General features: G+C 51.9%; 1 protein-coding gene across 1 annotated transcript; it reads left to right on the top strand.

The window, feature by feature from the left end:
- Window positions 1-487: 487 nt before the first annotated feature.
- On the top strand, window positions 488-14,339 carry LOC309334345 (uncharacterized protein; the record flags this gene model as incomplete). Its single annotated transcript, XM_081882331.1, has 5 exons — window positions 488-743; window positions 2,106-2,216; window positions 4,901-5,041; window positions 13,185-13,295; window positions 14,157-14,339. Exons 2-5 carry the CDS (start codon window positions 2,160-2,162, stop codon window positions 14,337-14,339), a joined length of 492 nt encoding a protein of 163 aa, XP_081738457.1. The 5' UTR covers window positions 488-743; window positions 2,106-2,159.
- Window positions 14,340-14,567: the final 228 nt, after the last annotated feature.

Genomic DNA, 14,567 nt, shown 5'->3' with positions numbered 1-14,567 from the left:
TGTGCCGCTTGGGCTTGCCGATCGGAAGGTCGGCGGTTCGAATCCCTGCGACGGGGTGAGCTCCCGTTGTTCGGTCCCAGCTCCTGCCCACCTAGCAGTTCAAAAGCACACAGTGCAAGTAAATAATAATAATAATAATAATAATAATAATAATAATAATAATAATTTATTTATATCCCACCCTCCCCAGCTGAAGCCAGTACTGCTCCGGCTGGAAGTTAAACGGCATTTCCGTGTGCTGCTCTGGTTTCGCCAGAAGCGGCTTAGTCATGCTGGCCACATGACCTGGAAAAACTGTCTGTGGAAGCGGACAAATGCGGGCACCCTCGGCCTTAAAGCGAGATGAGCTTTAAGCCCAGAGTCGTTTGCGACTGGACTTAATTGTCAGGGGTCCCTTTACCTTTACCTTTAAAGAGTTGCAACGTGACTTGGGAATTCAGAAGATGTGTAAAATTGCATACAAATCATTAAAACAATTGCCTAGTACTTGCAATCTATTATTATTATTTAGTATTACCCGACATTTTCAGACGGTAAAATTGAAATTCTTTGGTTTTCCAAAAGCAGTTGATGTAGCTGGTGGGGTCTCCTCCCTGTGACTCACCCAAACCTTCCCCAACCCTTAGAACGCCCTCTATAGATACTATGGACTCAAGCTGCGGGATTCCAGGAGCGCAGAGACAGTCCACCAGTACCTGCACTTACTCCTGAGGTTGCCTCTCGAAGAGGAAGCAGACAGAGAGGTGAGTGAATGTGTGGGATGTCAGGGGGGAGGAGAGCCAGTGGGACTGGGACTGCGCTCACACGGAGACTCTCCTGGAAGAGCCTCCTCCTTCTGAACCCTCCTGATTCAAGCGCCTCCCCAGGCTGCTCCCCAGTGTCCCACCACCACAATCCAGGGTCCCCCACTCTTACTCATCCAGCCAGTCCCTGACATTACCCCACCAGCCCTCTGTCCTGATTTCCGGATTGGTCATGACCTTCCTCCCTCCAAGGATTTTGTGCCCATCCACTCACCCCCTCAAAGCCTCTTACAGGAGCAACTGCTTTTCAGCATTCAACATATCTGGGCAGATTTGTTTAGTTTTGGGTTAGATCAGAGCAGCCAGCAAGTGGCCCTCAATGCCTTTCTTGGCAGCCCTCAGCAAGCTTGGAGGCACCCCTACACACTTGTAGGCCTTGCACTGCCTTTCCAAAGCTGGGTAAGGAGGTGCTGGGCTTGGGGAAGGAGGCAGGTGTGATCTGTCAGGGTCCTAGAGTGCTCAGTTAGCTCTTTCCCACCTTTGGCAAGAAGGTGGGAAGGCTCTAGGTCCCGCCAGAGCCTCGTGCCTCCTTCCCAAAACCCAGCGCCTCACCTGCCTACCTTTGGGAAGGCAGCATGTGGGCCGGGGCGTGTGTGTCAAATTTTGGCCTTGCTCCCCTCTCCCACACGACAAGTCAGTGTGCAGCCCACAGGTTCTGTGCTGAACTACTCTTGTGGCCCACTTGGTATGAGAAATTGGAGCACCCTGGTTTAGATGGTGCATATTCCTGCTCTGGCGCCTTTGGGTGAGCGGTGGATTACAAATACTTCCAGGGAATAAATGATGCATTTTAATGTAGTTGAGTATTTAATGAAGCCAAGAACTGTATCACAAGATTTGAAAATGTCAGAATGCAAGGCATCCTTGCGTTGCAAGCTGCACGAGTCTGGGAGGTGTGGTCTGGTCAGTTCACATCAGAATCCACAGAAATATCGTTCTTCAAACCACCCCTATTATTATCCGGGATGAAAGGATCTCTTCAATTTGGTTCTCTAAGTGTCTCATTTCTCCATTCTTAAATTTGGTTCCCCACATTTCACAGGAATCTGCTTACAGAATCACATTTATCCTCCATCCCTCATGATCAGCTTAGCTTAATGGTTGCCATCAATTTCATTTTAATTGATTTTATTTAATTTTTATAATGAAATGTTTTTAGAATGTTGTACTATTTAATTGTTAGCCGCCCTGAGCCCAGCTTTGGCTGGGGAGGGCGGGATATAAATAAAATTTATTATTATTATTATTATCACTAATTGCAATCAAGAAAACGACATGTTTGACGTGCCTCATTCTCCCTAGGGAATTTCTGAGGCTATCGGTGTGGCTTCAAGCACCCATATTTCACAGGTGCTGATGGCAGTGCGGGACTTCGGCCACGCAGCCATTGCAAGGAATACTGAGACGTCTGAGGTAAGGGTGTGAAGTGAGGAAGGAGCGTAGCAAGAGTGTACAGCCATCCCCAGCCTGGTGCCCCTTCCCCATCCGTGTGTTTTGAATTGGAACTCCCATCAGCCCCTGACAGCATGGCCAATGGTTAGACGAAGATCCTGGTGGATTGGATCCTTAGCGGCTCTTTACATCCACACCAAAGCATGTTGGAAAAGAACGAATCCTACCCCATTTCCAAACATGCTCTTTTTCAAGGGATGGGATCCTTACCATTCCAAATAGGCAATTGGATCTGCTCTCAGTATGGAAGCCAGACAGCTTCCTCTGTGGGTATGTCTCAGTCATCCTTCTGAAGTGGGCTCCAGCAGTCCTGTCTCTGTGGCTCCAGATCCTAGATCTGATCTGATCCCTTGGCTCAGTCAGTCAGTCAAACAAACAGATTCGTTAGAAACCATTGGTCACCCCCCAAAGTACACTGACCCCTGTTTTTAGGTTGGTTGTCAGATGGTTGGTTGGCATTTCTTCAATAGTGGAAGCTAATGGGGACCCCCAAGGGTCATCTAGTCCAACCCCCTCCAATGCAGGAATCTTAAGCATCCCTGAGAGATGGCCATCCAACCTCCAACGAAGGAGAGTCCACAACCTCCCAAGGGAGAGTGTTCTGCTGTCAGAAAGCTTTGAATGAAGAACCTCTTAGAGTTTGGAAGAGGGGACACCTCTCCAACTGAGGGGAGGGAGCAGAACCCAAGAGAGAAGGCAGGCGGCAGGCTGGGAGAGGCAGAGAGAAAGAGGGGAGAGGTTTCAGCTGCACCCCCTGCCCAATTTGCTCTCGTGCAAGGGTTCTTCTGCCTTACGGGAGTGCCTGCTGGCCCCATTCAACTATGTTCTAGAGTAGACCCACTGAATTTAATGAAGATGACTAGGCCCATTCATTTCGACAGGTCTACTTGAAGCAAAGCATAGTTGAGTGTCGCTCTCTGTGTTCACCTCCATATATTTGTCAATTAAGCGAATTATTACAAAGGCATGTGAGGAGAATCAGAACTTACAGGGTTAAACAGTTCTGTGTGACGTCTCACATTCTGAGGCGTGGTTATGTTCACATACGGGAATCTTTCTTTGTGTGTGAGTTTCCTTTCGTTTTTGGCTGAGAGGCGAAAGGATGTCTGCTCTTTCGCCGGGCTGATTTATGATGTTTTTCTACTCATTAAAAGACTGTTGGAGTTTAGCAAGAAGCCTGCATTCAGTCTGATTTATTATCCACACACAAGGCAACAGTTTCTGCCGCTGCAAAACTCTGCTAAGGACTTTGCTAAGAGAGCTAAGGGAGCTCAAGTTTTCTATCGGCACAGACGTCCATCGGCGCAGCAGAAGTGTACTGGGCGCCATCTTATCTCACAAGGCATAGTAACTGCGTGCGGATCTAACAGTTCCATAACCTGAGGGGGCCTTGGGGTCATGTGCCCCCGACTCTCCAATTCTCCAACCCAGCTGGAAGGAGATCAGATCCTTTTCCTTCCACTTTCAGTTAACTTCCCTCAAGCTTCCCTCAAGGGAGCAGGAGCCGATGAGTCCAAGGCTCATTCACACAATAATAAACCATAGTTTATCACAGAGGTAACCAAAATGGTGCCCTTCAGATGCTACAGACTGCAACTCCCATCCCTCCTGACCTCTGGCCATGCTGGCTGAGGCTGATGGGAGCTAGAGGCCAACCTATGTTGATGCCCTCTGGTTTATTGTTACATCTGAACGCAGCCCTGAACTCTCTTGTGCTCTGCCATCCAAGAGAAATGAAACCCAGGAGTGTGGTACCTCTGGATTTTTGCTGTGAGTTGGTAAATGACCAAGGAAATTTCCCAACCCTCACTATGGAGAAGATGAGCAGATCCACCTGGTTCATTTTAATTTTTAAAAAGCAGCTCCCATGGAAAAGAGCACCAGTGGTCAGTCTACCCTACACTGTCCTGCACTTTCTCCCTGGTTGACTGACCGAACCCAAAGAGAACACCTTCATGGTTCCTCATCATCCTGGGGAAAAAGTGACCAGTGGGGTGTCACAGGGTTCTGTCCTGGCCCGTTGTTGTTCCACGTTTTTTTAAAATAAAAGACTTGGATGAAGGAATTGAGGGGATGCTCATCAAATTTGCAGATGACACCAAACTGGGAAGGGTAGCCAATGCCACAGAAGACAGAATCGGGATTCAAGATAACCTTAACAGATTGGAGAACTGGGCCCAAACTAACAAAATGAAATTCAATAGGGTCAAATGTCAGGCTCTACATTTAGGCAGGAAGAACCCGATGCACATATATAGGGTGGGGGAGCCCTGGCTTGCCTGCAGTTTGAGTTTCCTGGAGGAAAAAAAATACAAAATTTGTAAGTCTGCACAACAACTTGTTGTTGTTGCTTAGTCGTTTAGTCGTGTCCGACTCTTCGTGACCCCCTGGACCAGAGCACGCCAGGCACTCCTGTCTTCCACTGCCTCCCGCAGCTTGGTCAAACTCATGCTGGTAGCTTCAAGAACGCTGTCCAGCCATCTCGTCCTCTGTTGTCCCCTTCTCCTTGTGCCCTCCACCTTTCTCACAACAACTTACTGACTACTAATATTTTCCCAGCTGCTAAAAGGTCCCAACTAAATGGTGATTTGTCTCCAATTGCACTTAAGGTTCCCAAACTCACTTTCCCCATCCTTTCCCTCCAGAATACTAGCGAGACGAATGCCAGTATCACCGTCATCCTTTGCTGCGGGCAAATGGCATCCGGGGCACGGCAGGATGATCTCCCCCTTTTTATAGACCTCATCACAGAGGAGCTCCTCTTCCAATTCCAGAACAGCAGGAAGGTATGGCTCTGATTATCCCACGGACTCCTGTTGTTTGTTCTCTCAGCTATACCATACTTTTCCGTGTATAAGACGAGGGTTTTTATTATTATTATTAAAAAATGATGTTTAAAAATGAGGGTCATCTTATACACAGAGAGTGCATAGGGGGGACGTGGGTTTGGTTGCCGCTGCAAGCCGGAGATAGTCAACAGCTATTGGGTGCGTTATTGGTGGCTGCGGCAAGGGGTGGTGTTGATTGGCTGTCGCTGCGGAAATTGGGAAGGCGATTGGCGGTTTCTGCTGGCGAGGGACAGACAATAGGTGGGTTTTGCGACATGTGTGAGTGGCAGCATAGGTTCAGCGGGTGAGCAATTTTTGGAATCCCCTCCCCCAAATAGCTCAACAACTGTGGGTAATCCTCCCCCCGAAAAGCTCAGCAACTCTGGGCAATCCTTCCCCCATTTTCTTAATTTGGAGTCCCCCAAAATAGGGGGTGTCTTATACTCGAAAAAATATGGTATATTCTGCCTTTCTCCTGTCATACGTCTCCAGGAGGTGTGCAACCATTTCCCCCGTGGTCACCATCCAGGCACTGAGCAGACCTCCTGAGCTCCATCAAGGTCCTTGCACCACATGCCTTCAGACTGTGCCCTAGGGCAGGGTTTTTGGCTTCATCCATCGAAGGGTTGTAGACTGGGGTGTATACTGGCTTCACACTTAGGACCAGATGGGGCATTACAGTGGTACCTTGGTTCTCAAACTTAATCCATTCTGAAACCAAAGCGTTCCTGTCAGAGCTGCCTCTAGGTCCCAGCTCACAGAGGACCAACGCTAGCCTGAGGTAATGTACAAAAGTCTTTATTAAAGTCCAATTTCCATTTCAAAGCCACAGCGTGCAGCACTACGTCTTGAACTCTAGATCGGTGAAGTCCGTTCTGAGTCTCCTCCCCCCTGACACCAGTTTAAGATCCTAGCCCTGCTCCACCTCTTGCGCTGCTCTCTCCTCCTCTGGGTCCTTCTGCCTGCTGGGGCATTGCCCTTTCTGGACTCTTCCGACGCTGAGTCGCTTAGCTCCTCCCCCTGCCTCCGGCGGGCTTTAGGACCCGGTTCCCAATCCTCATTCTCTGCTGTCCCGCGCTCCTGTACATTTGAACTTGCCTCTCGCACCAACCCAGTGACCTTTCTCCTAACCGTCACACTACTTGTGTCACTGCTCCCCCCTTCCGGGACACTGGCCGGATCTGACCTCCCCCCCGTTGTCCGACTCTCTGATGGAGGCGTGGTCAGCCCTGTCTCGTCTTCTCTCCCTGGTGGGGAATGCACTGGCCCCGATGCTTGGGACTCTTCCCCCCCACTCCGCTCTGGTGGGGAAGCTGGTCCTGATTTCCAACTACTGCTCTGGGAGTCCCTGCTGCCCCCTTGCTCCTGGGGCGTTCCCCTTGGGAACCCCCTACCCCTGGCCACTGGCGCCCCCTTCTGTGAATCCTCCGAATCACTGGAGAGGCTCATGGAATCCCTCGGACCACTGTCATCTCCTACACTCCCCTCGGATTCCTCCCCCTCGCTCTCCATCTCCTCTCTTCCCTGTGCCTCTGCTCCTGAACCCCTGACATCCATCCCCCCCTCGAAGCCCCCCCTTCCCCCTCCCCCTCTTCTGGAGTGGGTTCTGGGTGCTCCAGTGTTGTGGGGGTGAGTGCAGAATACAGTTCTTCCCCCATGGCGTGCAGCCAGCTGGAAAAGTCCGGAAAGTCCTCCATGGTCTCGTCGATGGCGATCTCCTCTGCTTCCATCTCTTGTGAGGTGTGTTCGAACCCTGGATCGTCCCCCAACTCGCCCATGACCCCCTCTCCCCCTGTCGCCTGGGATGACACTGCGTGCAATGGTCCTCTCAGCAGTTCTCTGCGCCAGCCCACCTCAGGTTGATCTTCCCACCAATAAGATCCGCCTGTGCCAAACCCTGAGAGCGATCCCTCTGGGGAGCTAGTCCCCTGGAAAGTGCTGGCTGAGAGTGTGGGTGTGAAAAGATATTCGTCGAAATAATCTGCCGGCATGGGCCTGTGTGGGAAAAGTGCGTGGAACTCGTCCTTGAGGTAGTGCTCCTCTACCGCATAGTACGGTACCCAGCTGTTGGCGCTGGCCGGGGTACCTTCCCTGGCGAGGAGATATTCAACCCCCTCTTCCCCCCATCTCGAGTCCAAAATCTCTGTGACCTCGTTGAGCAGCTCCGCCCTCGGCGAGCCCCCCTTCATGGGTGCCTCTCTGAGCGGGCTAGGAGCTGTCCCTGGCGCCTGGAACCTGTGAGGTGCCTTGTAGGGCGTGAGCACCGATCTATGAAAGACCGGGTGCATTCTGGATCCCTCCGGGAGTGTCAACCGGAAGGCCACTGGGTTGATCTGTGCCTCAACTTGGTAAGGGCCTAGCTGCTTGTGTCCAAGCTTCTTCTTAGCTAACGATCTGGCTGGCACTGCCTGGGCTGCTAACCAGACCCAGTCCCCCACCCGGATGTCCTCCCCAACTCTCCTGTGTCGGTCTGCCTGCACTTTGTAGGCGTGTTTTGCTAGCTCTAACTGCCTTCGGAGCTGTTCGTGGACCTCCTGTAACTCCGCTGCCAAGGCCTCTGCTCCCTGCGGCTCCCCCTCCCCCTCTTTCTCTAACCCCGGGAAGGTTCTGGGATGCCGCCCATTGTTGGCGAAGAACGGTGTCACCCCCGTGGACACGTGTTTCGTGTTGTTGTAGGCAAACTCGGCCAGCGGCAGGTAGTCCACCCAGGTCGAGGGCTGCTGGTTCGCGTAGCATCTCAGGTACTGCTGCATGATGGCGTTGACCCTCTCCGCTTGTCCGTTGGTCTGCGGGTGTCTTGCTGACGCTAGGTTGACCTTGACGTTCAGGATGCCCATCAGCTTTTGCCAGAAACTCGAGATGAACTGGCGCCCCCGGTCGGACAGGATAGACCGCGGTAGGCCGTGCACCTTGAATACGTGGTCTATGAACAGCTTGGCTGTCTGTTCCGCTGTGGCCACCTTCGCGCATGGAATGAAGTGGGCCATCTTGGTGAACATGACCACGACCACGAGTACTGCTGTTTTGCCCCTCGAGCTGGGCAGATCAGTGACAAAGTCCAGGGCCACCCTCTCCCACGGTTCGAGCGGGGTCTGTAGCGGTTCCAACAGTCCCGCCGGAGGCCTGTGTACTGGCTTGGCCCTTTGGCATGTGTTGCACCTAGTGACGTAATCCGCGACTTCTCCCCGCATCTTGGGCCACCAAAAGTCCCTGGCTACTAATTCCACCGTCTTGTCCTTGCCAAAATGTCCGGCACTGGGTGCGTCGTGTAACTGTTGCAGTACTCTCGCGCGGAGGTCGTCTCCCGGCACGTAGATGGCCCCTTTGCGGATGAGCAATCTGTCGCGTATCTGGAACTCGTCGTCCTTCGCTGTGCCACTGCGCACTTCCTCCATCTTGGAACGTGCGAAGGAATCCGTTCGCAGCGCGCGACGTATTGCTTCCAGGTCCACGGTGGCCGAAGCGCATGCCCACGCTTTAGGTGCGAAAATGTGTTTGGCCGCCACCGGTGCTGCTTCCTCGAGATACTGCGGCTTCCTGGAAAGCGCATCAGCCATGATGTTGTTGTCTCCCAGGATATATTCAATCCTGAAGTCGAAATCTGCAAAGAACTCCGCCCAGCGGATGTGTCTCTGGTTCAGGAACCTCGCCGTGCACCAGTACTCCAGGTTCTTATTGTCCGTGTGAACTTGCACTGTGTGTTTGGCTCCGATGAGGAAGTGCCGCCACGCCTTGAAGGCTGCATGAATGGCCAGCAACTCTCTGTCCCAGATGGTGTAGTTCTGCTCCGATTTGCAGAGTTTCCTGGAGTAGAAAGCGCACGGCCTCCAGTCCCCTTGCGGATCTTGCTGCAACAGGACTGCCCCCACGGCTCTGTCGGAGGCATCCGTCTCAACCCTCATGGGTTTGCTGGGGTTCACATGTAGCAGTTGTTCTTCGGACGCGAAGAGACACTTGAGTTTCTGAAAGGACTGCTCCGCCTGCTCCGTCCAGATGAACTTCTTCTTCTTGGAGCTGAGGGTGTCCGTGATGGCCGCCGTCTGCATAGCGAAACCCTTGATAAACTTGCGATAAAAGTTGGCAAAGCCGACAAACTTCTGGACCTCCTTCCGATTGCGCGGGCTTTTCCAGTCCAGCACCGAGCGGACCTTGGCGCTGTCCATGTCTAGTCCCTTGTCGGACAGCTTGTAGCCCAGGAAATCCACCTCCGTCATGTCGAACTGGCACTTCTCCAGTTTGGCGTAAAGTCTGTGCTCCCGTAGTCTCTGCAGGACTTCCTTGACATCTCTCTCGTGGGCCTCCTGCGATTCCGAGAAGATCAGAATGTCGTCCAGGAAGCAGACGCACTTCTTGTAGAGGAGCCCTGCTAACACATGATGCATGAAGGCTTGGAAGCAGTGGGAGCCATTTTGTAAACCAAATGGCATAACTCTATATTCATAGGTGCCTCGGGGCGTAAACATGGCCGTCTTCCACTCGTCGCCCTCCCGCATGCGTATAAGATTGTACGCCCCATGTAGATCCAACTTGGTGAAGATGCGTCCCTTCCTCACCGTCGCCAGCAGGTCGTTGATCTTGGGCATGGGGAATGCCGTGGGCTTCGTCCTCGAATTTATGACCCGGTAATCAACTACAAGCCTCTTTTGGGGCGTGTCCTTTTTCTTCACGAAGAACACAGGACTGCCCCCCACTGCTTTGGATTCCCGGATGAATCCCCACTTCAAGTTGTGATCTATGAACTCCCTGAGCTCTTGCAGTTCGTCTTTCACAGCCCCGTTCAACCCCTCCCAGAACAGGTCCCTGACGGCAGCTGAATTTTTTTCCCATCCCAGCGCGTTGACCAATGCAAAAAAGCGGGAGTGATATTGCCTTACAGTGGCTCTGCCTTGTTTCAATCCATGTATCTCTTTTCTGGCGATATCTACATCAATCTCTGATAAAAAGCACGCATCCATCGCTTTAATGAAGGCATCCGCATTTTGGAGGGCTGGATCTTTATCTCTCCAGAGATTGCGCAACCACGCTTTAGCTTCTCCATGGAGATGAGTTATTATGAAGCCTACTTTCTCCTGCTCATCTCTAAAGTCCTTCTCCAGCAACTTTAGCGCATAAACCACGTCTGCTCTGAAGTTAGGATACTGCTGCAGATTCCCATCGAAATGAGACACAAGGCTCCCTCCTCTCTTTCCCAGCCCAATCCCCTCTGGTCTGGGTACCGGTAGCCCCTGTTTAGTCAACACTTCCAACCTGGTTCGCAGATCCTGGCAGGCAGCAGCTGCTTCGTCTTCCCTCTTCCTGGATGCTAATATTTCCGCGTTAAGTTGTGTCACTGCGTTTCGCAGGGTTGCTATTTGCTCTTCGGTAGTCATTTTGTCCTGCTTTCGTGAGCTCGCGAAGCACCAATCTTCGCCCCTCGCTGCGTCCACTCACGTTGCGAGGTTTTAAAAGGAGACGGGACTTACTGTCAGAGCTGCCTCTAGGTCCCAGCTCACAGAGGACCAACGCTAGCCTGAGGTAATGTACAAAAGTCTTTATTAAAGTCCAATTTCCATTTCAAAGCCACAGCGTGCAGCACTATGTCTTGAACTCTAGATCGGTGAAGTCCGTTCTGAGTCTCCTCCCCCCTGACACCAGTTTAAGATCCTAGCCCTGCTCCACCTCTTGCGCTGCTCTCTCCTCCTCTGGGTCCTTCTGCCTGCTGGGGCATTGCCCTTTCTGGACTCTTCCGACGCTGAGTCGCTTAGCTCCTCCCCCTGCCTCCGGCGGGCTTTAGGACCCGGTTCCCAATCCTCATTCTCTGCTGTCCCGCGCTCCTGTACATTTGAACTTGCCTCTCGCACCAACCCAGTGACCTTTCTCCTAACCGTCACACTACTTGTGTCACTGCTCCCCCCTTCCGGGACACTGGCCGGATCTGACCTCCCCCCCGTTGTCCGACTCTCCGATGGAGGCGTGGTCAGCCCTGTCTCGTCTTCTCTCCCTGGTGGGGAATGCACTGGCCCCGATGCTTGGGACTCTTTCCCCCCACTCTGCTCTGGTGGGGAAGCTGGTCCTGATTTCCAACTACTGCTCTGGGAGTCCCTGCTGCCCCCTTGCTCCTGGGGCGTTCCCCTTGGGAACCCCCTACCCCTGGCCACTGGCGCCCCCTTCTGTGAATCCTCCGATTCGCTGGAGAGGCTCATGGATTCCCTCGGACCACTGTCATCTCCTACACTCCCCTCGGATTCCTCCCCCTCGCTCTCCATCTCCTCTCTTCCCTGTGCCTCTGCTCCTGAACCCCTGACAGTTCCAAACCAAGGCATGCTTTCGCCAACTATCGCCCAGTCTCAAATCTTCCATTCTTGGGCAAGGTGATTGAGCGAGCGGTTGCCGAACAACTCCAGGCACGCCTGGAAGAAGCGGACCATTTGGATCCCTTCCAGTCGGGATTCAGGCCTCATCACAGGACTGAAACTGCCTTGGTCGCACTGGTTGATGATCTCCGGCGGTCTAGGGACAAAGGTGAGAGCTGTTTCCTAGTTCTGCTGGATCTCTCAGCGGCGTTTGATACCATCGACCATAACATCCTTCTGGACCGTCTTGAGGGGCTGGGAGCTGGGGGCACTGTCATACAGTGGTTCCGCTCCTTCCTCCTGGGCCGTGTTCAGAAAGTGGTGGTGGGGGATGAGTGTTCAGACCCCTGGGCTCTCACTTGTGGGGTGCCTCAGGGTTCTGTCCTCTCCCCCATGCTTTTCAACATTTACATGCAGCCGCTGGGAGAGATCATCAGGAGGTTTGGGCTGGGTGTTCATCAGTATGCGGATGATACCCAGCTCTACCTCTCTTTTAAATCAGAACCAGTGAGGGCGGTGAAGGTCCTGTGTGAGTGTCTGGAGGCGGTTGGAGGATGGATGGCGGCTAACAGATTGGGGTTGAATCCTGACAAGACAGAAGTACTGTTTTTGGGGGACAGGAGGCGGGCAGGTGTGGAGGATTCCTTGGTCCTGAATGGGGTAACTATGCCCCTGAAGGACCAGGTGCGCAGCCTGGGAGTCATTTTGGACTCACAGCTGTCCATGAAGGCACAGGTTAAATCCGTGTCCAGGGCAGCTGTGTACCAGCTCCATCTGGTACGCAGGCTGAGACCCTATCTGCCTGTGGACTGCCTTGCCAGAGTGGTGCATGCTCTGCTTATCTCCCGCTTGGATTACTGCAATGCACTCTACGTGGGGCTACCTTTGAAGGTGACTCGGAAACTACAGAATGCGGCAGCTAGACTGGTGACTGTGAGCGGCCGCCGAGACCATATAACACCGGTCTTGAAAGACCTACATTGGCTCCCAGTATGTTTCTGAGCACAATTCAAAGTGTTGGTGCTGACCTTTAAAGCCCTAAACGGCCTCGGTCCAGTATACCTGAAGGAGCGTCTCCACCCCCATCATTCTGCCTGGACGCTGAGGTCCAGCGCCGAGGGCCTTCTGGCGGTTCCCTCATTGCGAGAAGCAAAGCTACAGGGAACCAGGCAGAGGGCCTTCTCGGTAGTGGCCCCCGCCCTGTGGAACGCCCTTCCAGCAGATGGCAAAGCGATAAACAACTACCTGACATTCAGAAGACATCTTAAGGCAGCCCTGTTCAGGGAAGTTTTTAACGTGTGATATTTTAGTGTATTTTTGGTTTTTATGGAAGCCGCCCAGAGTGGCTGGGGAGGCCCAGCCAGATGGGCGGGGTATAAATAATAAATTATTATTATTATTATTATTATTATTATTATTATTATTATTATTTCCCATAGAAGGTAATGCAAAATGGATTAATCTGTTCCAGACTTTTTTTAAAGAAACCCTAAAACAGCAATTTAACATGAATTTAACTATCTAACAAGACCACTTCTGGGTTAGGGTTAATTTTTGGATTGGTATCTGAAGAAGTGTGCATGCACACGAAAGCTCATACCTAGAACTAACTTAGTTGGTCTTTAAGGTGCTACTGGAAGGAATTTTTTGTTTTTGGATTGGGTTAGTGTTAGGGTAAAGATTAGAATTAGGATTAGGGTCAGTGTGGCTTTATGTTTCCTTGTGATTTTGATTCAAACTCAATTTTATAAAATCCCTTCTCCTTTCAGAATGAGGCTTTGAAGAAGAGCTTTATGAAGGCAGCAACTCTAACAACCAAGGCGCTTGTGCAATCGAATGTCACCTTCCCCCACAAAGACGAGCTCACCTTCTGCATCACAGTGAGTAAAAAGAAAAAGAAAAAAAGAGGGGGAATCTCCTGGGGTTTCTTTTCAGAGCGTTTTTTCTTAAAAATAGCTGTGTAGGTCTAGCTCTGGGTTGCATGTTCTGATCATCTGGCCCCAAACCATTTCTGGGTGGTCTCGTTCTGCTCCAACTCAAGTTTCCAAACCCACTTGAAAGGCAGCCCTACATTGTGGCAACCTCAGCAGGATGTCACCAGTGCCTAAGTAAAAGAGGCTAGGTTCTCCCAGGAGGAGAGGGCTGTCAATGGCTCCCAGCCATGATTGCTATGTTCTACCTCCACAGAGGAAGGAAGCAATGTTTCTGAATATAGTTGCTGGAAGCCACAGGCGGGGAGAGGGCTCTTGGGCTCATGGTCTGCTCCCTGGTTTCTCACAGACGTCTGGTTGGCCACTGTGAGAATGCTGTGAGGATGCTGGACTAGATGGGCCCTTGGCCTGGTCCAGAAGGCTGATCTTATGCTGTTCTTATGCGGTAGAGCTCTGCCCAGGAGAAAAAGGGATCTTATTCCCAGATCCAGGAAGCCCACTCTCCTCCCCTAGGAGGACCCACTTGCCAATTGCAAAGAAGTTGTCAAGTGGGCTGGATAGAGAGCACAACTCAGGGCTTGGTGTGGTGGTGGCAGGGATGGCGCCTCCAGTTCCCTGACATGCTGTGTGCTTCCCCACCACAGGAGGTCATCAAAGAGGAGCCAATGGCATCACTCACCATCTTACACACCGCAATGGAAACGATCATTCGCATGACGTAAGTACGGCCAGACACAGTACATATTTCTTCACCAGGTTTATGGACTGCTGGGTGCTGATCCTTTCCTCTCCCCTTCTTTCTCTTTTCAGTGCCTTGAGACCACGCATGGACCCCCTGCTCTGGTCTCAGCTGCTACAAAAAACCACCAGGAAGGTCTTCCAATTACCATCACTGCAGGTTACGAAGGTCAAAGCCGGGAGCTCCGTGCCGGCAACACAGAGCCAGGTGACTGGACCTTCTGCTTCTGGAGGAAAATGGGGTTGCCAGGTTAAAGGATTTGAGGGCAAAGAGTCTGAGCCGTGTAAGCTGCAAAGAATGCTGCCCGAGACACTTGACCCATCACAATGATGTAACAGCCAGAGACTTGGGGTGTATATTTTTGATTTTAATCCTGTTTCCATATTTATTGCATTTCACCTTTGGCTAGAATGCATCCACGAATGATTCCTGCATGCCTGCATTTTGTGACTCTCATGCCTCCCTCCTACGCTGCATTTAAT

Source organism: Podarcis erhardii (assembly GCF_964252035.2).
Source record: "Podarcis erhardii genome assembly, contig: HAP1_SCAFFOLD_197, whole genome shotgun sequence".
NCBI lineage: Eukaryota > Metazoa > Chordata > Lepidosauria > Squamata > Lacertidae > Podarcis > Podarcis erhardii.
This window is presented reverse-complemented; position numbering and strand designations above follow the sequence as displayed.